The sequence below is a fragment of the Podarcis pityusensis genome, assembly GCF_964106645.2.
Source record: "Podarcis pityusensis genome assembly, chromosome: 1".
Classification (NCBI taxonomy): domain Eukaryota; kingdom Metazoa; phylum Chordata; class Lepidosauria; order Squamata; family Lacertidae; genus Podarcis; species Podarcis pityusensis.
This window is the reverse complement of record NC_138028.1, coordinates 69,652,440-69,679,249: the sequence shown is the minus strand read 5'-3', so window position 1 is coordinate 69,679,249 and position 26,810 is coordinate 69,652,440. Positions and strand designations below refer to the sequence as shown.

The window sequence follows — 26,810 nt, the reverse complement described above, 5'->3', positions numbered from 1 at the left end:
CTATCCGGGGCCTTGGCGCGTCTCTCCTCCTTTCGCGCCGCCGGCTGCCGCTGTGGAGCGGCGGGTCCATGTGCGCATCGAGCGGCGCTGCTGCCCCTGCTCTCCTCCGCGTCGCCTCGCCTCGCCGGGCCTCGACCCTCCCGCCATGGATCCCAACACCATCATCGAGGCCCTGCGGGGCACCATGGACTCCACGCTGCGGGAGACGGCCGAGAGGCAGCTCAACGAGGTGAGCGGCCAAGGCGCCAGCGCGGCCCGGCCCGGGGCGGGAGCGGAGCGCGCCAACAGGGGCAACCCCCGCGACCAGGCCGGGCGGCGGGCGGGCGGGCGGCAGGAGGCAGCCCTAGGCCCGCGGGCGCCGACGGAGGGCAGATGGGGCGTGGGAGCCGAGGAACAGCCATGCGGGGCCGGGCGGGGTGAGGGGAAGGCTACGTGCGCGGTGGGTCTGGCGAGGGGAAGGGAGCCTGGCGGGGGGAGCCTTGTGAAGGGTACAAGGGAGGTCACCTCCAAGCTCCGGAGTGAAGGGAAACTTGGCCGGGGGGGTGAAACTGGGTTGTCGCGCGTGTCACTTTCCCCGTTCACACGCACACGCGGAAGGGCTGCTGCGGGAGGAGGCCGGTGGCGGCAGGAGAGCCGCCCCGCCGCGCCGAGCTGCCTTGTGCGAAACGTGGGCAGGAAGAGGGAAGTAGGCGGCGTGGAGAGAGAGCGGAGAGGCCTTGCTGACGAAGTGTGGACGGGGCGGAAGGGAAGGCCTTGCCCGTGGTCGGCCCCGCTGTCAGGCCGCCTTCGCGCTCCCTCCAGCATTGTCCTCAGGCACATGGCAGCCTCCTCCACCCCAGGGGGAAGCGTGGCAGGGGCTGAAGCCGCTCTCGTGCCGCCGCCTCTGGGCAGCGAGGCAGGAGCGCCCGATCGTGGCACCGACGGAGTTTTTAAACTGCCCCTTTCGAAAAGTGGTTTTTTAAAGCGGTAGCCTAGGATGCTGTTAGCCCATATATGGGCGCAACTTCTGAGTTTTTAGGTTAGGCAAGCTGAAAGGAGGTTGGTGGGTAATAGAGCCCTGTAAGAGATCTGAGACGGTCTAGCGATCGGAAGGGAAAGCCTGTTAAGGCTTTTGGAATTAATGGTTTCATAAGTAATGCAGCACACAGACTTCAGCTCTGAACTGTCAGCTTGACTGCAGGTTAGCGAACTTCGTAACTCAGAAACTGCATTTGGGACAGTTTCTGGGCTCCTTTCTGTTCAGGATGTTCCTTGAGGCTTGAAATCTAGTTAGGCCAGAGAAACTTACTCTTTACCAAAACAAGTCTTCTCAAATCATTCCTAAGGAGTTAGTATAAATGCTATAGTTACTATTACTCATAAACTAGTTAACATGCTTCTCAAATTAAAAGGAGTAAAAAAACATCAGTATGATGCTGTGTGTTTGAATGAACAGCTGGTGGACTTTCTAATGGCATTTCAAACTACAGCATTTTTATTAAAAGAATGAAGACTAACTAGATGCTAATATTTGGTATAATTTCAAAAACCTGGTGCCTGCTTTGAAAAGTGTGGTGTTCTTTTAAACAGACAACTTCCAAGCATAGCCTGAAAGCTTTGAGGCTGCAGAAAATAGCAGGAGAACGGTGGACGAGACTGTTTTCGGCACATGGTTTGTGGGACTTTCTTGCACACCATGCTTTCCCTTGGTTTTCCATCGATTAAGCTAACTGAAGATGAATGTACAGTACTGAAACATTTGAAAGACCTACATTTTAAATATTAGAATGGAAGGAGGCTTCATATAGACAGTAAAATTATGCCCAAATAGGCTATCTCCTCATATATATATATATATATATATATATATATATGGCTGACTGACTAATACCTTATCTGAATTGACTTGGGCCTATGTGGCAATAGTCACATAATTGAGGGTGGTAGTACTCTTCCAGTGGCAGCTTGTATTATATTGCTGACACTAGGAGAGTCTGCTATGCTTTTCATATTCTTTGGTTTGCAATAGGTCATCTGGCCTGTACTACACACGTGGTTCAGAACAGATGTAGGTGATCTATGATAAGGTAAATCACTCTTTCTGGAAAGGTAGAATGGCGATACCTGAGTCACCGTAGGTAACAATGGTTTTAGAACCCAGAAAGTGTAGGAAGTGACATCACTATGGAGGTATAAAAGAGACATACTAATTGACCAATTAAGACTGGGGCTTGGACTTGTCAACAGATGTGGTCATGTAGCCTGCAGTGTTGAAAATGAAATGATTGTGTCATGGCTTCAAGAGGAATTGGGGAAAGCTGCTTTTCTAGGTCTATTTTTATATTGTGGTTCTAAAATTATTGCTGTTTGTGAACAAACATGTTCAGTCTATTTATCTACATAGGTTAAAAAAAGTACACCTTCCAATGTTCCATCATATTTTGCTTGTGGCGTGAAACTGAATTAATAAACTAACAGTTGCATACAGTTCTGGGAAATATGCTAATATATGGCTAATATGCAACATTTTGGGGTTTTTGAACAAAAGTAATATACACATTAATATTGTAGTATCAAAAAGATCACTAGTATGGCTGCTACACAACATGTGATAAGCAGAAATTTGGAATTATGATCATATTCAGCATAAGTTCAAAATATGCTTATAGCTTGAAGCTTTTGCCAGAGGAAATATTGTGATACAATTGAGTGAAATACTGCATTAGAAGTAGTACCAGTTCACTTAATGGTCTAGACTTGCTTTTTGTGCATTGAAACATGATATTATATTGTAAGCTTTAATCAGACTTGCATTATATCATTTTGAAAGCACAGCCCATAGTTTTCCTGGCATATGTTTAAATAGCAAAGTCCTTGCCTCTTGTCTGAGCTCTATAGGTAATGGCAAAATGTTAACAACATTGTTCTTCAAATGTAGGTCTTTTATATACAGTAAATGCACGTTCAGGATTTTTGTCCTGATAAATAATGCCAATAAAAAGATTACAGAGAAGTACTGTGTATACAGGTTGAAACTTTTTATCTTTTTTCTCATGTATATATTAAAAAAAAATTTTTGGAAACTTTCTTGTCATTTGAATTTTTTTTTTTATTCTCAAAGTTGTGAGATGTCCATCAATATAGGTAAATAAAAAGACGTGTGTATTGTGCATGCTTTGTTCAATAAGTCTTATTCTGGAAAATGTGCATTGACCCTAGACTAGAGCTTTGTTCATATATTAGGTCATATATTGTTATAAGTAATTCATTCAGTATTTAATGATATTACTAGGTTCTAACTATGGTGCTTGTGGATCTTTGAGTTATGCTTATATGGGGTAAAACGAAACTCCAATATGCTCTTAGTAACGGGAACTAGGTAGCTGATCACGTACAATGAAGGTTTCAGTTACCTTATCCATCTTACTCTTAAAAATGGGCTCTCATCTGCTGCTTAACATAGGAATACTGTATAGGAAGCAGTCTTATATCATGCAACAGTGTTAGTCCATCTAGTTCAGTCTTGTATCACAGGCTGACAGCTCTGGGTTTCAGTTGAGAGTCTTTCCTGGCCATACTTGGTAACATCAAGAAATGAGTATGGGACCTTTTTCATGCAAAACATGTGGCCTAATACTGAGCCTTCACTAAACAGCCCTTTATATGTGATTGGAGTAGATGTCATGTCATCACATCACATTTGAGCAAAATAAAATTATAAGGTGAAATTCAGCAATGCACACCTGCTTGTGCTGTATGACTTCATTTCCTCTCCCCCCCGCTTTGTGGTCCCATAATTTGTTCTGGAGGGTTCCCCAAGTACTTTTCAAGTAGATCTTGGGGGCAGGAGTGGGAGGAGAGGCTTGTGACATCTTTTTGCATCAGCAGACGTGCATTCTTGGGCTCTGACAGTGTTGGATGCAACTCATAATCAGTTTACAGCTGGCCAACAACAACTGAGCAGTAGACAATTGCAGCTGGAATGCAGTGGGTGTCCATTGCTGAACTGGTTGCACTTCGGTTGAAAACCATGTATCAAGTATTGGACTTGAATGTGGAAAACTACCACTCTGCCATTAGTTCTTGACTGAAGGCCACCTATATATCAGTTTAACGTATATCATTCTTTTTGTAAATCACTTTGAGGTTTTCTGCAGTCAGGAGTTAGTTATACTGTATAAGTTTTATGAAATACATACATACATATATCATGGAGTTGCGAGGTTAAAATGCTATCCTGGGTTCTTTAGTTGAAGTGTGAGAGATAAATGCAATAGAAATGCAATAGGTAGCTGAACAGATGTGCAATACATAAGTCTCAAAGTTTAGGATGTGGAAAATCTGTGACCCTTGAGCTTCCATCATCCCCAACCATTATGGTCATTGGTCAGGGATAATGGGAGTTGTAGTCCAGCAACATCTTGAGGTTCACAGGCTCCCCACCCCGGTTTAAGATTATTGATGAAGTGCATAGTGGTGCACTGTGAATAGCGGTCTTATTTAAATATAACTTATATTACAACCTCATATGTGTCTGCCTATTTATCCTCACTGAGTTCAGCAGAACTTATTTGTAAGTAAGTGTTGAGAAGTGCTCTTCAGTTTTCAAGATTCATATAGTTGGTGTGGAGTGTGCCTTTTGTTAGCAATTGAATGCTAATTTTTGCATATTGTGTAGAGTCCTACAATGTAAGGAATCTAGAGCACATTACTTTCTTAGAGCTACTGGATTTCTCCAATGTAATGTGTCCTCCTAGTCCTAGTCTAAAGAAGAAAAGCTTCAGTGATAGAGAGCAGAGGTTTCTTAACCCCTCCTCCTCCTCCCTCCTAGCTTATTCCCAGCCGCCACAAAATGTTGGGCTAGTGCCAGCTGTCAAAATTGCCTTTATGTGTACTGCCACAGCCTAGTTTCCTACTGGGAGACAGGAAGCACCATCATTCTTCATTGGGTCCTAGACTCCCTCCTGTCCTGCCAGTGGCTGGATAGAATGCAGTTGCATTTAATTTTGTTTTAAATGTTTATGCCTATTTTGCTGTTCGTTTGGGGTTTTTGTTTTTTGCTTGCCTGGTGAAATGTTAGTGCGGAAGAAAGAGAGGTCACTATTAATTCTTCCACAAACTTCAGAAGAATACCTAGGAAGCAATTATACATTTGCTTTGGTTTTCCAGATTTCTTCAAACTAGAAAAAGAAAATGCTTATTAGCAGTAATCCCTCTGATTTCTAGTTGAAGAATGCTTCCTAATAATCTCATTCCTCTTTCCCCTATCTTCAGACATTCTAACCCTTTTAAAGGTTTTGGAGGTCTGTGTTAAGCAGTAAATAATGACTTGAAGTGATTACTGCCATAAAAAGATGCCAAAATAGAACATTTAAAAATCTGTTGTAGTTTTTTGTTGCTTAGTTAAAATGTCAGTAAACCATGGCAACTAAAAGTGGTGATAATGGTTCTTTTAGTTTTTTGTAGTATCCCACCTATTATCTACAGGAACATATTAATAACACTTACTTTACCATTCTCTTTATAAAAGAAGTTTAGTTGAAATGCCTTTTCCTTGAAACATTCTCATGACTTAAGTGACTTGCTTGTATGTTACCAAATTATGCTAAATATTTTTAGATTGTCTGTGATTGAGCTTCATATTTTTATTTTTATTTTTAGGAAGCTGGTGTGTTATAGCTATTATGTTGGTGTAAAATTGGAATGACCCACAGTGAGCAAAGTGGTTTGTGTGGCTTAAGCTTTGCTTAAAACATTAAATATGATCTTACATAACTTTTGAGTAAGTGAACTTTGATAAGAAATAATACTTCAAAATGTGTTTAGTTCCCGAAAGAGTAGTGTAACATGCGGTGGAGTGGGAAGAACAAATCTGTTAATAAGGTTGCATAGCAAACATAGATTTTAGAAATGTCACTGGATTCCTTGGCTCTTAAACAACTAGGAAGTCATGCCCATGACACAGCATATTGAGGACAAGGCAGGGTGTTTTATCTTGTTTATTCTTAAACAAGATAAATAGGCTTTCTTTAAAATGTTAGATATTTTTCAGTTAGTTTCAGGTTCTTCTGCATGCATGTGAATAACAATGCAATATGAAATGGTAAGTCTTAGGAAGTAGCTTCCCTCCATTGTTACCATACTGTATTTCAGTTCTGGTTCTTGTCAGTAATAGCAAACCAAGAAGTACAATACAGGTAACTTCTTATACAAGGGTTCGGTTCCAGGGGTCCATGCATCTACACAAAAATGTGTAAAGCCAGGAACGCCTGGAACCAAGCCCCCTGCAATGTGGAGGACTGCTTGCCCAGCTTTGGGAACCCTCCGGCTTCCTTTGCAAAGTCATTTAAGTGCTTGCCCTGCTTTGGGAGTGAGGAGGGAGGGCTCTAGATCCCTTCCGAGACCACATGCCTCCTTCCCAAACTTATCCACTAGAGGCTGCCAGACAGGTGGGTGGAAATAAATAAATGGATAGTGCTTTTCCTCTGCTCTCCGTTTATTATTTATTCCTTCCCCACTCGTGCAAAGTTAAATAACTGTAAGATGCAAGTTACCTGTGTAGTAAACACACAGTGTTTTTAAAACTTAGCATAACACGAGCTTTTGCATGGAAGGGTTTATAAGAGAAGTTTCACTATCTTCTCTGTTGATGAACTAAGAGAGACATTGGGTTGCATTATGATGTAATTTGTGCCACACCAGTGATAAGCCACAATTTGTTCAAGTCTTTCCTCTTAGATTGTGAGAATAAAAGGCTGGTATAAAGGAAGGAAAGCATACACAAATGTGGCAATTTGAAATGCTGCTGGACACTTGTATTACAGCAGCTGTTCAGAGGATGCTTAATAAGCAGCATGTGGAAGGAAGAAGGAGAAAGAGTGAAAAATGGGACAATGAGAAAGAAAACCTTGAAAAATTAAGTAGTCTCCGTATTGAATGTTGGTTAGAAATTGGAATCTGATCCAGAGAAATCTAGCAAGCATTCATGATGTTCTTGAAAAACAAGTGTACAGAAGATTAGAATGGAAATATTGATTGAAATTCAAAGAAGTGTTCACCTTCCATTTTATTCCCTGTTCTCAGCTTTCCAATTTTAGATAGGCATGTTGTTTATATGCAATATAGTTTAAAACTAATTTTTCCCCTAAAAAATGTGATTATACCAAAGTCTGCCTGAAGTTACATTAATAAAAATCCCTAACTTTTAATATGGCCGAGGCTGTAATTGTACCTTATTAAGCATTTTATAATGAGAGAGATTCATGTCCACTGACACAAATAGCAGATGATACAATATCACCTTTTTGCTTGAACTGTATTCCCAAATTAACAGCATCCATTGCATGCCATTTTGCACCTCTTGCTTTAACGTGTTTGCATTTTCCAGCTTTGCAGTTTGTTTACAAGGGCAGTCTTTCTGATTATAATTCTAACAAGTTAAGTAAGGCAGCACCTTGGAAGAGAGCAGTATTTCCATGCAGATCAGATAAGAAGCATTGTCTCATTTTCTCTCAGTTATGACTTACCAAGACTTCATGTCTTAAGTTAGTAACAATAATAAAAGAACAACAAAGTCTGATGAATGAATGCATCCTCTATTAAAGAGAAGTGGTTGGCTTAAAGCTAATGCATCTTTCCCCAAATTTGTATCAGTAGCATGATGATATCACACCTCTTTAGGTAGCATATTTGAACCAAGATTAGATTGTTCTGGGTTCATGCTGTTCTGCTGAATAGGTTTCTTTTTATGTCATGCCTGTTTGTCACTATGCCATTTTTTTTTTATATTGGCAGTGAACTAAAAGTGAGTCACCAGTGAGTAGTTCATTATGTTCAAACAACTTGGATTTGTAATCGGCTCCTAAGATGACTCGGCTTTGTCTGGTGGTTAAAGGGAAAATATTTTACAATGAGTTGTCCTAGTTTCTCCATACACACAATGAGGGCGAATGGTGCTTTTGGAAGGTGTGATGAAAAAATCATTCTGCTTTAGAAACTGTTCTTGCCAGTACAGTAGAATGTACTGATCTATACATGCCTCTAGTAAGAGAAGGAAGAAGTTGTCACCCTATTGATCTATTAAACCAGGTGTCAGGGACCTCTGGCCCTCCAGACATTGCTGAACTACAGTTCACACCAGCTCAAGCAAGCATAGCTAGTAGTCAGTGATGATGGAATATATAGTTCAGCAACATCTGGAGATCCAACAATTCCCTACACCTGCAATAGACCAAAAATAGAGGCCTATTTGAGCATCTTTCAAATTCACCAGAACTCTTCAGCAGGCTAGATGTTATGAAAAAAATGATATAGAAGGAGGACATATTCTTGAATGTGATGAAAAACCAAAATATATAGTTTGCAATAGAATGGAGTATTCCAGAGCCCGTATAGAGCCCTTCTAAGGTTCCCTATCTGCAGGAGAAAGTAACAGAGGCCAGCCAGAGTATAATGTACTGAGAAGCAAAGCGGCTTGGAAGCCTGATCTTTATTAAAGGAACTGTTGCAACAGGGTCCCCACTCACCACATGCAGGACGGAGGAGAACCCTGAACAATGATGCACAAGCCCTTATATAGACACTTGAAATTGTCCACCCTGTAGTCCAAGACCACCCCCCTGAAACATCATATATACATCACGGAAGGGGGCGGTCTATAGCAGAAATCCTGTCTGCCAGGATACCTTGATAATAGTCACTGATTGCATTACCTGGGCAGTCCGGCCATTCTTTTGTGATGATCAATACTTTAGTTCCTGAATCCACGTCAGAAACTCACCCTATTCATACACAAATACAACCTTTTTGCTTGGAAGCAAAAAGACAATGGGAAGGCTTTCTCCATTTGTCTCCCTTACTGCAGAGGAATATTTGAGCTAACTGGGAGAGACAAAATGGTTTCAGGATTGCTCTCCCATACTATTTCAGATACATGGTGTGTTTGTGTGTGTATATGGTGCATTTAATATATACAGGGTGAGTCCTTTAAAAGAGGCCCTGTGGATACCGAGTACACATGTTCCATGGGGTCTCTTTTAAAAGACTCACCCTGTATGTATTAAATGCACCATATATGTATGCATTTATGGATATTAATATTTATTCTATATTTGAGACCTTATAATTCTTACAACAATCAAAAGATACCTGTGTTTCCACTACAGCTGACACCTTTGTTGCAAGAGGGCTGATCATTGTAGTTTGGACTCTAATGAAACTAAGGGTTTAGGCTTATAGCCGTTGATCTGTATACTCTTCCCCTCCTTCAATACTCAACCTGTGATTTTCCTAAAGTGAGTGCTGGGACTTCTTTAAAAAGGTGCAGGCAGGTGCTTGGAGATGTATTTTTCTTTTTAATATTTGCTGCCAACTGTGTGTGTTTATAGGGCTAGGGATTCTGAATATCTGCTTGCTACTGTTATGTCCCCTTTTAAATCCAGTCTGAGTGGCTGTGGGTATTCTCCCTGCTGCCATTCCCTATTTATTTGTAGCAGGACTTTTAAGAACAATTTCCCCTCTGATCTCTCTGGAGAAACTTTTAAAGCAAACCTTGGAGCCGTTAGCTTTTCCATTTCTGTGATGTTCCTCTAAAGCAAATATCCCTCTGTGACAAGATCTCTTAATCAGTACTCATGGTTGATAGGTGTAGTCTGAGACTTTCTCCACCCCATCAAGAATAAGATTGTGTTGGTTTCCTAAATTGTTGTTCAAGCTCTTTTTAGTAGTCTCATCTTAAATTCTATAAATTTGTTGAGGAGGAAGATAGCATGCTTACAAAATGTTTCCTGGCACTACAAGTGTGTAAGTCACTTGCAGTGAACAGCAGGAATTGTCTCTTACACACACCCTAGGACTTTAAACTCAACTTTGATTCATTCTGCATAGATTTGTGTTGCATGTTCCTAATAAACATTGGCAGGTTCATAAGAGTGGAGTACAGTGGTGCCTCGCAAGACGAAATTAATCCGTTCCGCGAGTCTCTTCGTCTTGCGGTATTTTCGTCTTGCGAAGCACGGCTATTAGCTGCTTAGCGGCTATTAACGGCTTAGCGGCTTTAAGAAAAAGGAAACAAACTCGCAAGAGCTCGCAAGACGTTTCGTCTTGCGAAGCAAGCCCATAGGGAAATTCGTCTTGCGGAACGACTCAAAAAACGGAAAACTCTTTCGTCTTGCGTGTTTTTCGTCTTGCGAGGCATTCGTCTTGCGAGGCACCACTGTATCATGCTCTTAAGATAGAGATAAGGTCCTAGCCACAGGCACAGTGTTCTCAAACCAGGAAGGAGGGAAGAGCACCTTTGTTTGTGAAATGTGGAGGGGAAGAAGGAATAGCCTGCAGCTCAAAAATCAAATTATAATAGAGGGTAGAGGAGAAGGATTCCTGAGCTGCCATCTTTCCAGACATGCTGTGTGGGAGGTAGAGAAATCATGAGTACAGTCAATTCTCAAATTATGTGGGGGGTTATGTTCCAGGGATAGCACATAAAGCCAAAATCACATGTAGTCAAAACATATTGGGTGCAGTGGTGGTTAGGATTGCCAAAGTCTTTCCCCCCAGATTCCTGTCCCCTTTCTGCCTCCTCCTTAATTTTGTAAAGTGTTTTTTTTTTTTTTTTTGCCAAGTGTATAAAGCCGGATGTGTGTAAGTTAAATGTGCATATGTTGTGAGTCTACTGTATTATTTTATGGGAGCATGCTTGTATTCCTCAAACTCACTTCCTTCTACAATGTAAGTATGAAGGATTGGTAAATTCAGCCAGAACAACAACTCTGTTCATCTGAAGGAGTGTGTACCATGTGACTGTACACCCACACCCACATCCATGGAAAATGAACAGCCTGGTGGGAAGATGGTCTGTGATTTAGCTTCAGATTTCAGGGAAGGAGCCAAGAGTTCCTTATCTGCTTGACCTGCTCATAGTTAGTCTGTCAACATTATTACCCTTAGTCTCATTCTCAAAATCACTTCTATGGATTAGGATTTTTCAGAAGCATGCACTGAAAGGGTAGGGGAAACACCATACTTACAGCATGCTCAACATCCCACTTGAGATTACAGTGGAGTGGTAAAGGGTTAACTAGCCTTGGTTCTATGATCTTTGTTACACACCCTTGAAGAAAATGCAGGTAGTGGAGCAAGAGAAAGTGATGCATATATTTCCACTTCCTGTGCTAAAGCTGATAACATCTCACGCAGCCAGATAGCAGCTCTTAATAAGATTATGCCAGAGTAAAGGGTATTAAATGTGATAGGCATCTCTTCTCCCAAATGGGAAAGTCGTCTGGGAGGGGGAGGAAAACAGAAGGGAAGCACGCCCATAGGAAATGAAAGGGGGGGGAAACCAAAAGTGTGTCCTCTGCAAAGAGGCTCTGGGTGCTGCTTCTTAAAGAGTTGGGCCCCCACCTCCTCCTATCTAGCTTTAGTTGAAGAATATACAGCACTCTGAAAACTACAAAGCTTTATTTGTAATGGTTTCCACAAATTATTTTGACATCTGACTGTACCGTATTCACTTACTTTACAGGCTCACAAATCAGTGAACTTCGTTTCAACTCTCCTTCAAATCACTATGTCAGAGCAACTGGATTTACCAGTGAGACAGGCAGGCAAGTGTTGATTTTATTTATTTATTTATTATAGTATGTATGCTAATATTATTTGACGGTGGGCAAAAATTCGTAATAATAAGTAGATTTTAAAGCTGCTGTAACCTAGATAATATGAACAGAACCCATACAGTCTTAGAAAATAGGTATGGGTGTCTTGGTGGCGGAAAACGCTTGTACTACCAGTCATCCTTCAACAGTGGTAGAACTAACATACATATTTCTCCATACAAAGCTATGTGTCTTCAGTGTGCTTACGATTACATGGCAATGGTGTGTTTATATTTTGAGGTGAAAGTTCATCTCATCCTTCTCTGCCATTTCATTTCTTTAAAAAGTACATAATGGCAGCTGAAGTAACCTATTTGCTAGAAATAGTACTGCTGGGATAATACCAGACTCTTCAAGCTAATTGTGTTTGAGATGCATGCATTACTAATTTGACTGTTGGAATAACAGCAGGCTTTGCACATCATTTGGAGTCCAGTCATGAATGTAGGCATAAAGATTTGCTTCATGCCAGCTGAGGTGTACAAGGGAAATACTATGCTATGGTTCTCTTGTGATATAAGCTGAGCTAAAGTAAGTTCCATAGCATTCTGAAGGCTTTGTTTGCATGGCCTGCAGCTGTATTATATTTTTGCATCATGGTATAGTTGCATTTGAAATACTTTGTTTTTACAGTTGGTTTATACTTCATAAAATCTTAAGTTCGATACCAATATGTTGAATTGGAAATATAAACATGGATAAAATAATGATTTGTTGAATTCAGTAGTATTGACAACTCAGTCACTTTCACCTTAACCTCAGTCACCAAACATCAGCGCAAATGAGAAAGTTCAGAGTAATTCTGAAAGATTATGTGAAGTTGGGTAGGTTTGACAGTGAAGAAATTTCATACCCCTCCAAAGGATTCACTTTTGTCCAAAGGTGACACAGTGATGATCATAGCATAAAAGAGTGCTCAAAGTCAGTCTTGAGGATATCCATCAGACATCAGACCTGTATCCCATAATTCCATCAAAGAGCTTATAGGGGGCTTGTCTCATCTTAGCTGTACAGTAGCCCTGTGAAATAGGTTAGACTGATTGTGAGTGGCATAAGATCACCAAGAGAGCTTCATATCTGAGTAGGAAGTTGGTACACAGGTGTCAGTTGTGATACTGTGACCACTTAATCACACTGACACTCTCCCTTAGATATGTTCTGAGATATGTTAGTCACAAGCTGCTGCTTAATCGCCAAATAATGTTTCATTTGGGGTTGTTTTTTTAAAAAAATGTGTTAATCAGTATTACTACAGAGACATCATAATCTTGGCTTGGACAATATTAATATTGAATGCTTCTCTTGACAGGTGTTATCTACTTGAAAAATATGATAACTCAGTATTGGCCTGACCGGGAAACTACACCAGGAGACATCCCACCTTACTCAATACCAGAAGAAGATAGACATTGCATTCGTGAGAATATTGTAGAAGCCATTATTCATTCTCCTGAGCTCATTAGGTATACTCTGAGTCATGATCACAGAGCACACTCTCTCCCAACTCTTTCCTTGTTATTTTAAGCCTTCATTGTCACTAGAAATTGTAACGTTGATGTTGCTATGATCTCAAATAAATCTAGGTGGGTGCTGAAAAAGGTATGAACATGACACCCATGTAATTTGGTAATGAGGCAAGGGAGGCGATCTAGCTGTATCACTTTGAAGAAGCATGGCTATTTAAATAAATTCATTTGTGTGCATAAAACTATTGTAAACTGCCCTGTGATCCTTGGATGAAGGGTGGTTTAGAAATTTATTTTTGTTACTTAATTATTAATTCATTAATAACAAACTTGAAATTTCATTTAGTACAACATTGCTTGCTCACTTTAATTAAGAATTCGGTTATCCTAAAAATATATAATATTTTTGTAACTTCTTGTGTTCCAGGGTACAGCTTACTACTTGCATTCACCACATTATCAAGCATGATTATCCGAATCGTTGGACTGCAGTTGTAGAGAAAATTGGCTTTTATCTTCAGGCAGATAATAGCGCCTGTTGGCTTGGAATTCTTCTCTGTCTTTATCAACTTGTGAAGAACTATGAGTAAGTTCCTGTCTGTCTTATAAACCCAGAGAAGAGCCACATCAGTGATGTGTGGTCCCAGTTCTCCTTGTAGTTTACACAGCTAGTTCCTAGACAGTAGAGTTGTTTGAATTGTCAAAATGAGCAAGCTGTGGAATCGGCCCATTTTGATAATTGAAGGGAAGGTTGCGAGTGCAAAGACTACTTCTATCAGGATCCCTGTACTAGCCTTTTATTTAAAGTGTCTTAAAGTTCAGAACATGGTGGGTGCTGCTCCCCAGTCTCCTACTCTCTCCTCCCAAAGTCCTTGTTCTGTGTCCCACCATTTTACACAAATTTTATAATCCTAGATGATTTACAAGTGTCTAACCTGCTTTCACTTAAGGGGTCATGAGAGGTGATTTTAAAAGTTTAAATGTCTGGCCCAGAGCATGGATTAGAGCACATTGCAGAGTTTTATTGCTGAAGCTACACAGGTTTGGTCCTTGGGACATTTCCTGGGAACTTTAATTAAGATGCTTGAGGACCTTGGAGGAGGACTAGGATGTAACTTGTCTAATTGCAGGTGTTCACTTCTTCAAAGTCATGCTTCTCCCAAACATTAAGGAAGTCTGACGGCCACGCTCTGTTGCACTAACCCACCAATCTAATGGTGTCCCTTGACATCTTTATTTTAATCAGTGTGGCATCTAAATTCTTTCTAATGTCAGTTCTCCTCCTTCTTAAAGATATAAGAAACCGGAGGAGCGGACTCCTTTGATAGCAGCAATGCAACACTTTTTGCCTGTTCTGAAGGATCGTTTTATCCAGCTTCTCCCTGATCAATCTGATCAGTCTGTCCTTATCCAGAAACAGATCTTCAAAATTTTCTATGCTCTTGTTCAGGTAAGAACATTTTTTTTCATTCCTAGTGCAATATTGTCTTAAATAATGTAGCTACTGTCTGAGGCTATTTTTCATCAGTGCTTAGCTAAGGAAGTCAATGACTCATTTGGGATTATTTTCATCCAGAGTGGGTTTTGTAGACTAGTTCGTTTTGCGCTTATTTTGGTCTCTATCAAGGGAATGCCCCCTAAGAATATATTCACATGGAATATATTTTGAGCATATTTTGTAACCATTGCTTTTTTGTTTGTTTGTTTAATAGTACACATTACCCATGGAACTGATCAATCAGCAAAATCTAGCAGAATGGATTGAGATTCTGAAAACAGTTGTGGATCGAGATGTACCAGCTGTAAGTGCTTGTTACATTCAGGCCAGGCAGTTTATGAGCATGCAAAGAAACCATATGTGTAAGCTGAAGCTTTCTTTATAGTTTTTGCTTCTGTATTTCCCACATCCGATGTGGTAAGCTACTTTTCAAGTGGAACTATTGCTTGTCTTATCAGAAGTGGGTATTGCAGTGCTGGAACTGCAAACAGTGTTCCCAACATGTTTGTGGTTCCCTTGCTTTCATGTGACCTGTTCCTTTTGGATCATCTGAAAACATATATGAATTTGAAGGTATTTGGGGGCCCTTTTCTATATGCTATTTGTCCTACTAGAATATATACAGTATTTTTCCTTTTAAATAATTGCATGGTATACTTTAAGCAAAGATCCTAATTTCTCAGAACCCCCCAAATAATGTGAAGTACTCATTCTGTTAATCTGCTATTGGTTCCTAAAGGAAACCCTTCAAGTGGATGAAGATGATCGACCTGAATTACCATGGTGGAAATGTAAGAAGTGGGCACTGCATATATTGGCTAGACTTTTTGAAAGGTAATGCTTTTCCTCAATATTCCTTCTCATTTTTAAAAAATGTAACTTTTGTGATGATGTGCACAATATATTGCAGTATTATATTGGACTTCTCACTAATACAACAGGTATGGAAGTCCTGGAAATGTTTCCAAGGAGTACAATGAGTTTGCAGAAGTTTTCCTAAAGGCATTTGCTGTTGGTGTCCAGCAGGTAGGAAACTCTCTTTCAAGTCACATGCTTGATTAATAATTACTTGCGGTTTACCATCCTTTCCCCCCTCTTATTTTTCTCCAAATACGAAAGATTATACTAAGCTTGCTAAGAAAACACTTGAAATAAAAGTTCTGTCCCCGTCCCCAAAAATAAAGTAGGAACTGCTACTGCTTCAAAGGGTTTGATCCCTTGTTCTTTGTGTTTTGCACCATTTATTTTTGGATTACCAAGGTCTTTAATGATGGTATAGATTAGAGGTGAGCCTGTTGCCCTCCAGATGTTTTTGGACCACAATACCCCCCACCATTGGTCCTGCTGACTGTGGTTAATGATAGGTGTTGAAAGTCCAACAACATGTGGACTACAGGTTTTCCATTCCTGGTATTGAATGAAGCTTGAGTGACCTGAGGTCATATATCAAGTCAGACTATTTGCCCACCTGGCAGCAGCTCTGAGTTTCAGATTGTGAGAGGGGTGTCTTTTCTCTAATACAGTTGTACCTTGGTTGTCGAACGCCTTGGTACATGCACGTTTCAGCTCCCAAACAATCGCAACCTGGAAATGAGTGTTCTGGTTTTTGAACTTTTTTTGGAAGCCAAACATCCAATGTGGCTTCCGCTATTGTTTCTGGCATGCCTGCACAATAGGAAGCTATGCCTTGGTTTCCGAATGTTTGAACAGACTTCCGGAACACATTCTGTTCGAAAACCAAGGTATAACTATTGTGATATTGGATATTGAATGTGGGATCTTCTGAATTCAAAAGATGGGCTCTACCATTGAGCTATGTCCCATCTCCAAAGGATAACATAATTTGTGAGACCATAATCAAGTTTCCTTCCACATGAATTGTTTCAGTGCTCCTGTTACTTGCAAATCATGTAGGGATGTGCTGACCATTGCTGGTTTATATAAACTACCAGAACTGGTGTTATTGGCACACTCCAAAAGGTGCAAGCTCTTGTTTCCTAGTTCCTTCCCATGCTAATAGGTGCTTTCTAAATCATGTGTGCAGAAAGCTGCGACCTAAAGACAACCTAAAGTTAGTTTTTTGCAGTTATCAGCAAGATGCTTTAATCTTTAGAAACAACCAACAGCAGGTTTTTTTTGCTTTTTTAAAGGTTTTGCTGAAAGTGTTATATCAGTATAAGGAAAAGCAGTACATGGCTCCTAGAGTTCTGCAGCAGACACTGAACTATATCAATCAGGGGGTGTCGCATGCAGTCACTTGGAAGAATCTGAAGCCCCATATCCAAGTAAGTTCTTTTCCCATCCTCCTCTCTGAATGGTGACTGCATAGCAGCATGAATACCTTAAGCCGTTTTCTAGCCCTGTGTATTTTGAACTTGAACTTGAACTGCTTGCTATGTTAAGTGGCTTTAAATTTGGTTGTATTGAAGATAATGCTCAGTAAATACCCATAGTTGCTTTGAAAGCCATCAATTAAAAGAAACTTGGTGCGCCAGAGAAATTAACTACAGAAAATTACTTTAGACCTCTTTTGATTCTAGGTATCTTTGTAATTTTTTATTTATTTGATTTTTTGCATATTTGAGACAATTGTATATTTTTTCCACAGCAGTAAAACTTCAGAGTTCATTAGATTATTTTTCTTTTCCCTTAAATTTTTTTAAAGGTATTGGCATAGATAATAAATATTTCTCAGCGATTTCATACTGTGGTATCATATGAAGCCAAAATAAATCAAATTTACATATAGTAAAAGTAACTATGTTGGCCATAGAAAACACTGAAAATCCATAATGGGGCAGTACTTTGAGTAGGCCAACCAAATTGTCACAAAATAAAGTGCAAGCTTTCAAGTTCTTGAGAACTCTTCATTGCACTAGATTACCATCTAAGGTGGTGGAGAATATATAACCAATGGTATTGCTGTGAGTGCATCTGGACAGAGTCTTAAAACAGTGTGGCAGAGGATCTAATACGCATCCAAATGATGTTCTTTTAGGTGTTATGCAATTATCAGGTTGCACAAAAACTGTTGGTAAGCACCGGCATAATAACGGCTAATTCAAGTTTTCATTTGATTTATTTAAAGTTCTGATTCAACTTGTTCAGTTTATGTTGTAGACTGCCCTGAGAACCTTTTTCTTTTCTTTTTTTGATAGGGCAGCCTATAAATGCCAAACATGCTTCTAACAAATTATATTCCTTATTATTTGCAGGGAATTATCCAAGATGTTATTTTCCCACTGATGTGCTACACAGATGCTGACGAAGAGCTATGGCAGGAAGATCCATATGAATATATACGTATGAAGTTTGGTAAGTAGTTCAAAACTAAGTTTATTTTTCCAGCTAGGTAGTAATAGTGAGGAGATGCTGTATATGTTAGGGACATTCAATCCCATCCCTCTAGCTGTTGTAAGAGAGCTTTGCACCACAACTTTTACTATGGCATCCTGTACGAGGAACACAGAACATAACTGGACAGGTCTGTTCTGCTTGTCTTGTACAGGAAGCCTTCACAATAAAGGAAATGCCTCTCTCCACCCCTTGCACAAACTAGTTTGTAACATTCAGAGGTTAATCCTAACGCAGAAAGTACTTTGTGGATATATTTTACAATACTTCGGTTTTGAAAACAAAATTAATATGTTTACTACTTCCAACATGTTAGGCATTTTACAGTATTGGGATCTTTATATTATTGTTTGTGTTTTTAAAAACTCCTTGCATAAGTTGAAAGAGGAAATTGCTGCACTTAAATAACAAAAGCTGGTGAGTGAGGACTAAAGTGGCTCTGTTGTCTGAATTCACTTCTTCTTTTGCACCAGTTCCTTTTATGCTTCAAAGACCAAACATTTAGACTTCTGTGTTTTGCTTAATAGATGTGTTTGAAGACTTCATTTCCCCCACAACTGCTGCACAAACATTGTTGTTTACAGCATGTGGCAAAAGGAAAGAGGTATGCTTTTTAAGGATTACCTGTAATCCAAGAACCGTAACTTTTTCTGGTATTTGTGTGGGCCCTCATATAGGTTTCAGGCCCAAATGTTTCCTATGATTAATACTTGGCCACTACAGTTTACATGTTATTGTCATGTTTAAATTTAATTCTAACAAACAGTTTTAATGCTGATGCTGTTGTTAGAATTTTCTTTGTTTGTTTAATGAATCATCACTGCTTGAGCAGAGCCCAGGGTGATGCACAACAAAGCTGACAACAAAATTAAATCGCTGATGAAAACAAATACACAACTAGTACAGTGGTACCTTGGGTTACATACGCTTCAGGTTACATATGCTTCAGGTTACAGACTCCGCTAACCCAGAAATAGTACCTTGGGTTAAGAACTTTGCTTCAGGATGAGAACAGAAATCGTGCTCCGGCGGCACAGCGGCAGCAGGAGGCCCCATTAGCTAAAGTGGTGCTTCAGGTTAAGAACAGTTTCTGGTTAAGAACGGACCTCCGAACGAATTAAGTACTTAACCCGAGGTACCACTGTATATTCATAAAGGAACAATTATTAAAAACACAATGCTCACATAGCTGTTCAGGGCAAACATGACCATATCGGACTCTATATATACATATATATGTATATATATACATGTATATATGTATATGTGTTTTTGTATAGATATATACATATATATATATATATATATACACACACACACACACACACACACACACACACACACAATATACTATATCTATATACTATATCTGTCTATCAATCATCTACCTACACACACACACACACACACACACGGACATCTCTTCAGGAGAAGCCACACAACTGCTTTCTTCTAGATGGAAGGCACTACACCATCCCATACTGCAGGATTAATCATTCTCTGGACCTACCCTGTCAATCCACAGCTAGTTTTCACATGCCAAGAAGGATTGAGAAGACAGGTGGTCGGCAAAACCCCTACAGATATCCTGCTTACGTCAAGACACAGCAACTCAAACTGTATAAATATATTTATTTGATTATGCAGTGAACAAATAATAAATGAATCCCACAAGATGGTGCTCCCGAATCTCACCAAGATCTGTTTCAACTGTGATATCAGATTCAGAGTAAATAGAAATGATTTTGCCCTAAAAGTGATTAGCAAATTTGTTGGAGGAGAACAATGTTCTTAAATCTGGGCTGTACTTAACTGGCCATTTACCACCTCAAACAGCCATGTAGCATCTGAATACCTATAAGGTAACTGAGCAGTGTTCATTTATTAGAAAAATGCAAAGAAAGCCACAAATGACATCATAGACATAAGGATATTTTCTAATATTTTGAATAATAACTGAAATATCTCAAATTGTCTCTTTATACTAGGTTCTGCAAAAGACTATGGGCTTCTGTTATCAGATCCTCACAGAGCCAAATGCTGATCCTCGTAAAAAAGATGGTGCTTTGCATATGATTGGTTCTTTGGCTGAAATACTTCTGAAAGTAAGTGCACTCAAAACTTCTCTGCTTAATTTTTGTCATATGAAGAAGACACTTTAAAAATCCTGTAGCAGCACATAAATCTTGTTAACTCAAGTAATTACAGTGGTATCTTCTTCCATGGCAACAACTATATTTACTAAAATCCTTTGTTAGCACATTTTCGAAGTGTGACATGACTGGCACTAGTATCAATTTGTATTTTGCTATTGTTAGAGGAATGCTAATTCCTGGCCAAGTTTTGTGACTTATTTGTCACCTTTCGAAGATGGAGACCCAGTATTTCCAGGCAGTGGTTAACAAAAAAATCTATATTGCCTGGTTAAATTAGATCCAGTCCATTGGTTGGATGATCCATATTTCCTCAATACTGAACCCTCTGACAGGCACACACAACTTGTGCACATGAGGAGTTAAGTTCACCTTTTCAGCTACTTCCCTTCTTCAAAGCTCAGTGTGAAGTGTAACATGACCCCACACCTTCTGCTAGTTTTTCTATGTGTAGAAGATATGGGGTGTGTGTGTGTGTGTGTGTGTGTGTGTGTGTGTCTTTTTTGCAGTAGGCTTCATGACAGGTGGGAAACAGCAAGATGCTGTTGCGTGCTTATTCCAAATCCCAAAAGAAAATGAGAGAAAATATTACTCGCCTTAAGAGGCTCTCTCTCTGTGTGTGCGTGTGCATGCATGCATGCAGAGAAGTAGGGAGGGCAGTCAGTGCCAGCCACAAATGATGCCTGACTGCTAAGCCAAGCCAAAATGTGAACCTTTAGCAGTGAGATCTCTGACCATCTGTGAAAGGTGGAATTGTGTTGCTGTAACTGACCAGGTGGGCAACCCTACCTTCCCAAACAAACATTTGCGATTTGGGTGTATTAGGCTATTTGAGAGAGGGTTAATCCTGTCAGGACTGGGACAGGAGTGCTTAGATGCAGTATATTGCCGGTCTTGAATTTGCACACTTTACATAACTGCCAATGTAGGAGATGCTGTAGGGTAGATATCTTATCTACCTCTTGACCCAGATGCTGTGTTTTCCTATTGGATTTCTAGAATCTTATGAATTGACAATAAACTTTAGCACTCATCTAATTTTTGACACTTTCCATAACAGGCTTTTGTTAAGTTGAGGCTGGAGAATAATTTTTCCATGATTGCATTTTGACACTCTGTAACTATGAATCATTTAAATGTTTGCGCCTGTCTGCCACAGGCTCTTCTCTTCGTTTTGATAGTCCAGTTTTTGGCAGCTGCTGCTGTTAAATCTGGGAATTGCTAGTTTTGTCTAAGTTCTTTTTTAAATTTAACTTCATCTTGACATACTCTTACTTTAAAATTACCTTAGCAGAAGGGTTAGCAATCTTAACAGGAATTATTTCCATTCACCCATCCTTTCTGACAAGCTAGATTGATCTCTAATTGTCTTACATTCCATCGTCTTATATTCCAATAGAAAAAGATATACAAAGATCAGATGGAGTACATGCTGCAGAATCACGTGTTTCCTCTCTTCAGCAGCGAGCTAGGCTACATGAGAGCACGGGTAAGTGTAAAACCAGGTCCAGTCTCATCTGCTCTTTCCATTGGTAGCCTCTTGGTGAAGATGTCTAGTGAAGGGGAGGGCTAACATGGCATAGCTTCTTTCACAAAAGGGCTATGTGAAATTGTGAGGAGCATATGATTTCTAGCAAGTAGTTTTGGATGGTGTGTGGGTTGTGGCCAGGGCTTTTGCAGAAGGGGTGGTGTAATATCTTGTGGAAGTTGTTATCTGGGTTCCCAATTTTTTTTAAAGAGGCCACACTAAGAGTGGCAGTGATCTTGAAGATGCCATGTCTCAATATCCTGGAATTCATGATCACAGCTTTTCTCGCAAGTTCCCTGTTAGTATAACTCCTCTGTGAGAGTGGGATAGGGGTGCTGTGGTTTGTAAATTTTAAGAGCAGTTTAGCAATGGTACAACCTGAAGGTGAGGCAGTTGGTTCTTTATGCAATTAAAGCCACCATGTGATAAGTTTCCTTTTTTAAGAGACCATCATGCAGTTTGTCACTTGACTCCTGACTTCTCCTCCCAATGAAAGGCTGCAGGCATTTGTGTGCGTAGCTTCTAATCTATGCCTAGTGGCATGGTCCATTTGCGTTCTGCTTATAGACCATGTTGCTCACATACAACCTGCGGCCAAAGAGCAACTTGAGATCATAGTACTGGTCTAGTGATGTCGAAAGACAAGCTTACCGCTGATCAGCCTCCAAACTCTCATACATGTCTATCTAAAGTGATTCTCACGTTTCTGTCTTGCATTTGTGCTTTTCCCAACTGTTGTGTGGGATAGGTATGTCCATAATTACCTAAAATTGCATATCATCTTCTCCAGGCTTGCTGGGTGCTTCACTATTTCTGTGAAGTAAAGTTTAAAAGTGACCAGAATCTGCAGACAGCCCTTGAACTGACAAGAAGATGCCTAATTGATGACAGAGAGATGCCTGTGAAGGTGGAAGCTGCCATAGCACTGCAGGTTTTGATTAGTAATCAAGAGAGAGGTGCTTTTTCCTACCCTTTGACCTATCAAGTAACCTTACAGTGTTGTGTAGGAGTGGCAACCTTTTTTATTTGGAGGGCTGGATTTCCTTGGGGCACCATCCCAGGATAGTGGGGTTGCGGCCAGTGGTGTGTGGGGCCACCCCACTATCTCCCTCTGCATTTCTGTGCTCTTTCTGCCTCCCCTTTTTCCTCTTCCCCGTGCAGCAATTAGACTTAAGTAAAAAGCTCCCAATAGTGACAGTGAAGGCCTCCCCCCCCCCCCAAGCCTAAGTTTTCTGTGGTTGGGAGGGGATTTTTCAAGGAGGTTGCAGCTGAAGAGAAAAACATTAACCTCCACATGTGCTTCAGTTCCCCCTGAAAACTTCTTCTCCATACTCCACAGCGAATAGACTTCAAAAAAATACTTTCACTGGCAGCTTTTTTCCTAAATCTAACAGCTTCACTGGGATTGGGGGGTGCACACCAGATCCAACGGCAGGTGCATGATTTAGACTGAAGGAGCCTTTTGGATTCTCTCCTTGGAGGCTGAGGCATCTTATTGCTGGGGAAGCAATATTCCTAGAGTAACATCCATAATAAGGATAGGGTGGTGGGTGGCAGCGGCACATGGTCCAGGATTGACAATCTGTTTCCCATATCAAGAAACTGAGCACATCTGAACCAGAACAGGGAGGGGGGGAAAGCGTGGGGGAAGTGGTAGTAGTGTTTTGCAGATTATAATTTGTACATACATTTGAAAAGCTGATTGAAAGCTACATTCATGCCAAGAAGCTGAGCATTATTTGAAATGGCCTTTATCAGAGTGTGGCTTTGTTAAAAGAATGCCTAAAGCAGGGGTGGCCAACTTGGTGCCTTCCAGATGTTGTTGGAGCTACAGGTGACATCATTCTGGACCTTCGGCCCCATTGGCTGAAGACTGATGGGAGTGGTGGTTCAACAACAGCTGGAGGGCACCACATTGACTATCTCTTGTTTAAAGTACTTGCTGTTTTCCTGTAAGTTACAATAAAGTAATCTGTTTTCCTGCCCCTCCCCCCCTTTTTTTAGCTAAGGAATATATTACCCCATTCATTAGACCTGTAATGCAGGCTCTTCTTCATATTATTCGAGAGACTGAGAATGATGATCTTACCAATGTGATTCAGAAAATGATCTGTGAATATAGTGAAGAGGTTACTCCTATAGCAGTTGAAATGACCCAGCATTTGGTAAGTCACACTATTTTACCATGCTTATGGCCTGTATAGTATGCTGGCTGCTGTTTTAATATCCTGATGTTCTGCTAATGTAGACAGTCAATTACATATTCTAACCTGCTTAGTTTGCTGCCAAAGTTAGTGTGTTGGTGGTAGCAAAACATAGACAAGAAATACTATTTTTTATTAAAGCATAATAGAGACGATTTAAATATACATATTTGACATACTCTGAATTTTTCAATGTAAATTGACTTAGTTAATACCACAAAAATCCCAAATACTGTAGTGTTGTTGGGCTATTTTAAAGATTTGGGGTTGGAGCCAGAGTTACAAGAAGCAGAAGTCTGCTCTTGGGACTCTTTGCTGGCGGCAGGAGGAGGTCATATTTGCCATTTTCTCTTTTCCCTGGAAAGCTGCTCCAGGGGGATAAAGCTTGGGAAGTGGTCTGGGGCCTTTGGGTAGAAAGCAAAAATCTCCTACCCTCCTCCTTTGTTTAGCAGTCCCCACCCCCTGCAACCGCTTAGCTTAGCTGTTTTTTAATTTAAAAAATAGATTTTTACATTTTTATCAGTATTCATCCCTGATTAATTGTATTTTTTTTTAAAAAAAAATTAAGGAAGCCCAAATTCTACATCAGGGTTGAGCTCTTCCCCACCCCACCCTGATACAAAGTCTTATTTGATAATGTTCTTTTGCAAACGGTCCTGAAAATGTTGTTTGTTACACTATGATTCTTTAGTCTGCTGTTGAGCTTCCTATTAACTCTTAACTGAGATTTTATTCTTTCTCTTTGTAGGCAATGACTTTTAACCAGGTGATTCAGACAGGGCCAGATGAAGAAGGCAGTGATGATAAAGCAGTAACAGCAATGGGCATCTTGAATACCATTGATACGCTCCTCAGTGTTGTTGAAGATCACAAAGAGGTAAGAAATTATTTTGCTTGTATTCAGGAAAAGCTGCAAAATAGCCTTGTTTTAAGAGGGTTGGTAGGAAGCCAACATCAGTATTTAAATTCTGTGAACCTATTTTTATTGAAAATACGTTGCTGTTTTGTTGTTAACCTTTGTTAAACTGTAAAAACAAACTCTAGTCCTGACTGAGTTTTACAAAACTGCCTTGCACTTTTATACAAATTATTTTTGAAGAAAGATAGAGGTCACAAGACAAACACCTGCTATTCTAAGTACCTCAGCGCTTTGCAGATTCCAGAGGGAATCAATACTCAGTAGAATTCATTTTTGTGAGAAACTATGTGTGGGCCTGCTGTGCTTTAAAAATAGACCCAAAGTTAAAAACCTGACCTGTATTTATGATATGAAACAAGTATATTTTCATACCTTTCTTAATATGATTCTGCTGCTAGCAGTGGTGAAAGGCTGAAAGCTTTTAAGGCAGAGATGGGGAACTTCAACTCCCTGAACACTGGCCATGCTGGCTGGGGCTGATGAGAGTTGTAATCCAACATCAGGAGGGTCATAGGGTCCTGATCCCTGTTGGGAACAGTGACTTTGATGTCGTCCATAGAGCAGATAACAATACTTCATAGCCCTCTCTCTGGTTCATGGGATTTCATAGGAATACAAGAGAGCCTTGCTGGATCAAAACTATCTGTATAGTCTAGCTGGCAGCCAAATGCCTTCAAGAAGCATAGAATCACAGCAAAAAGTAATTGTATGTCCCCAGTATCTGGTGTTCAGGGGTACTGTGCTTCTGAAAATGAAGGTTCCGTTGAACTTCCTATTCTTTTAGATCGGAGCAGCCCAACTTTTCCTACCAAGTGGGCTGCAAGAGTGCTTCAACATGGAACCCATGGGACACACATTGCCCTGTTGGCCATGGGGGCGGGGAGAGAGGTCAAAATTTGACACACAAACCCAGTCCTCATGCTACCTTCCCAAAAGTGGCTAAGTGAGTCGCTGGGCTTTAGGAAGGAGGTGCAAGGCTCTGGCAGGCTCCTAGAGCCCCCCTACCTACCTCCTTCCCTCCCAAAGCTGTGAAAGGACTAACTAGGCTTTGGGAAGGAGGTGGGAGGACTCTAGGACCCCGTTAGAGCCCTCAGTCCTCCTTCCCAAAGCCCAGTGCCCTGCTTACCTGGCTTTAGGAAGGCAGCATGAAGGCTGCGACAGGGTGTGTGTGCCATGGTTGCTGAGGGCCACCAAAAAGGCCTCAAGGGCCGCATGCCCCCCTTGGGCCATGTGTTGGACTGCCCTGTTTTAGCTAGTTACAGATCTGTAAGAGGACCCATTTTTGAATCCTATGACTGATAATTTTACTCAGAAAACCAGCTTCTTATATGTAAAAATAGCAAAGGGAGCTTTGTTAAGCTTGTTACCTGTGCTTTAGTGCTGGTGGGCAGTCTATTTTTTTTGTCTTCCTTGTTCCTTCTCCTTTGCATTTTATTTTAATGCTTTGTTACTGAAGCTTCCTCACAAACTATCCCTATAATTAATGAATTAATTAATTAATTCATCCATCCATCCAACTCCCTCCATCCCTATTGTAGCTAATTAGGATATGACCCTAGGTTCAGAAAGGGGTTCCTGGCTAGCTTGCAGCTCCAAAGTTATTCAGCCATGCTAGATGACACAGCAGGTATGAACAAGACAGGAGTACAATTAAGAGCCGATTTAAAGACTGACTTTGCAGAATTTCTATCATGCTGTTCCAACTCCAAAGAAAAGCTCCAGGCGGTTCATATCAACATAAAAACAAAGCTGTGAAAATAAACCAGAAAGCTAGATATATAAAAAGCAGTGGGTAAAACAATCAAATAGTAGAAAGCCAGAAATAATTAAAATGCTTGTAACAAATTAATTAAACAGCAAAGTATTCAGTTGTAAAGGGAGGGAAACACATGAATCTCCCAGGCTCTCCATTGTGCTGCATGAGTATGAAATGGCACACAGCCATGTTGACTAGAATCCTTCCTCCCTCCTGGTACCTTTTCCTATTGTGTTGTGACTTTTTAGATTGCAAGTCTGATCTTTGTAAGCTGCTCTGGGAACCTCTTTTGGCTGAAG

The 26,810-nt window shown here is 40.4% G+C and overlaps 1 protein-coding gene across 1 annotated transcript in view; it reads left to right on the top strand.

Annotated features, from left to right (window-relative positions):
• The first annotated feature begins 17 nt into the window (after positions 1-17).
• Positions 18-26,810, top strand: part of IPO7 (importin 7) — a 40,238-nt gene continuing 13,445 nt past the window's right edge. Inside the window, exons 1-16 of the mRNA XM_081013158.1 lie at positions 18-229; positions 11,501-11,582; positions 12,943-13,096; positions 13,527-13,685; positions 14,393-14,549; positions 14,812-14,901; positions 15,337-15,431; positions 15,539-15,623; positions 16,748-16,882; positions 17,813-17,912; positions 18,479-18,555; positions 19,940-20,056; positions 21,504-21,593; positions 22,423-22,588; positions 23,637-23,797; positions 24,585-24,713. Coding sequence (XP_080869284.1) covers positions 146-229; positions 11,501-11,582; positions 12,943-13,096; positions 13,527-13,685; positions 14,393-14,549; positions 14,812-14,901; positions 15,337-15,431; positions 15,539-15,623; positions 16,748-16,882; positions 17,813-17,912; positions 18,479-18,555; positions 19,940-20,056; positions 21,504-21,593; positions 22,423-22,588; positions 23,637-23,797; positions 24,585-24,713 — 1,881 coding nt within the window. The 5' untranslated portion in view covers positions 18-145. The remainder of the gene's footprint in view (positions 230-11,500; positions 11,583-12,942; positions 13,097-13,526; positions 13,686-14,392; positions 14,550-14,811; positions 14,902-15,336; positions 15,432-15,538; positions 15,624-16,747; positions 16,883-17,812; positions 17,913-18,478; positions 18,556-19,939; positions 20,057-21,503; positions 21,594-22,422; positions 22,589-23,636; positions 23,798-24,584; positions 24,714-26,810) is intronic.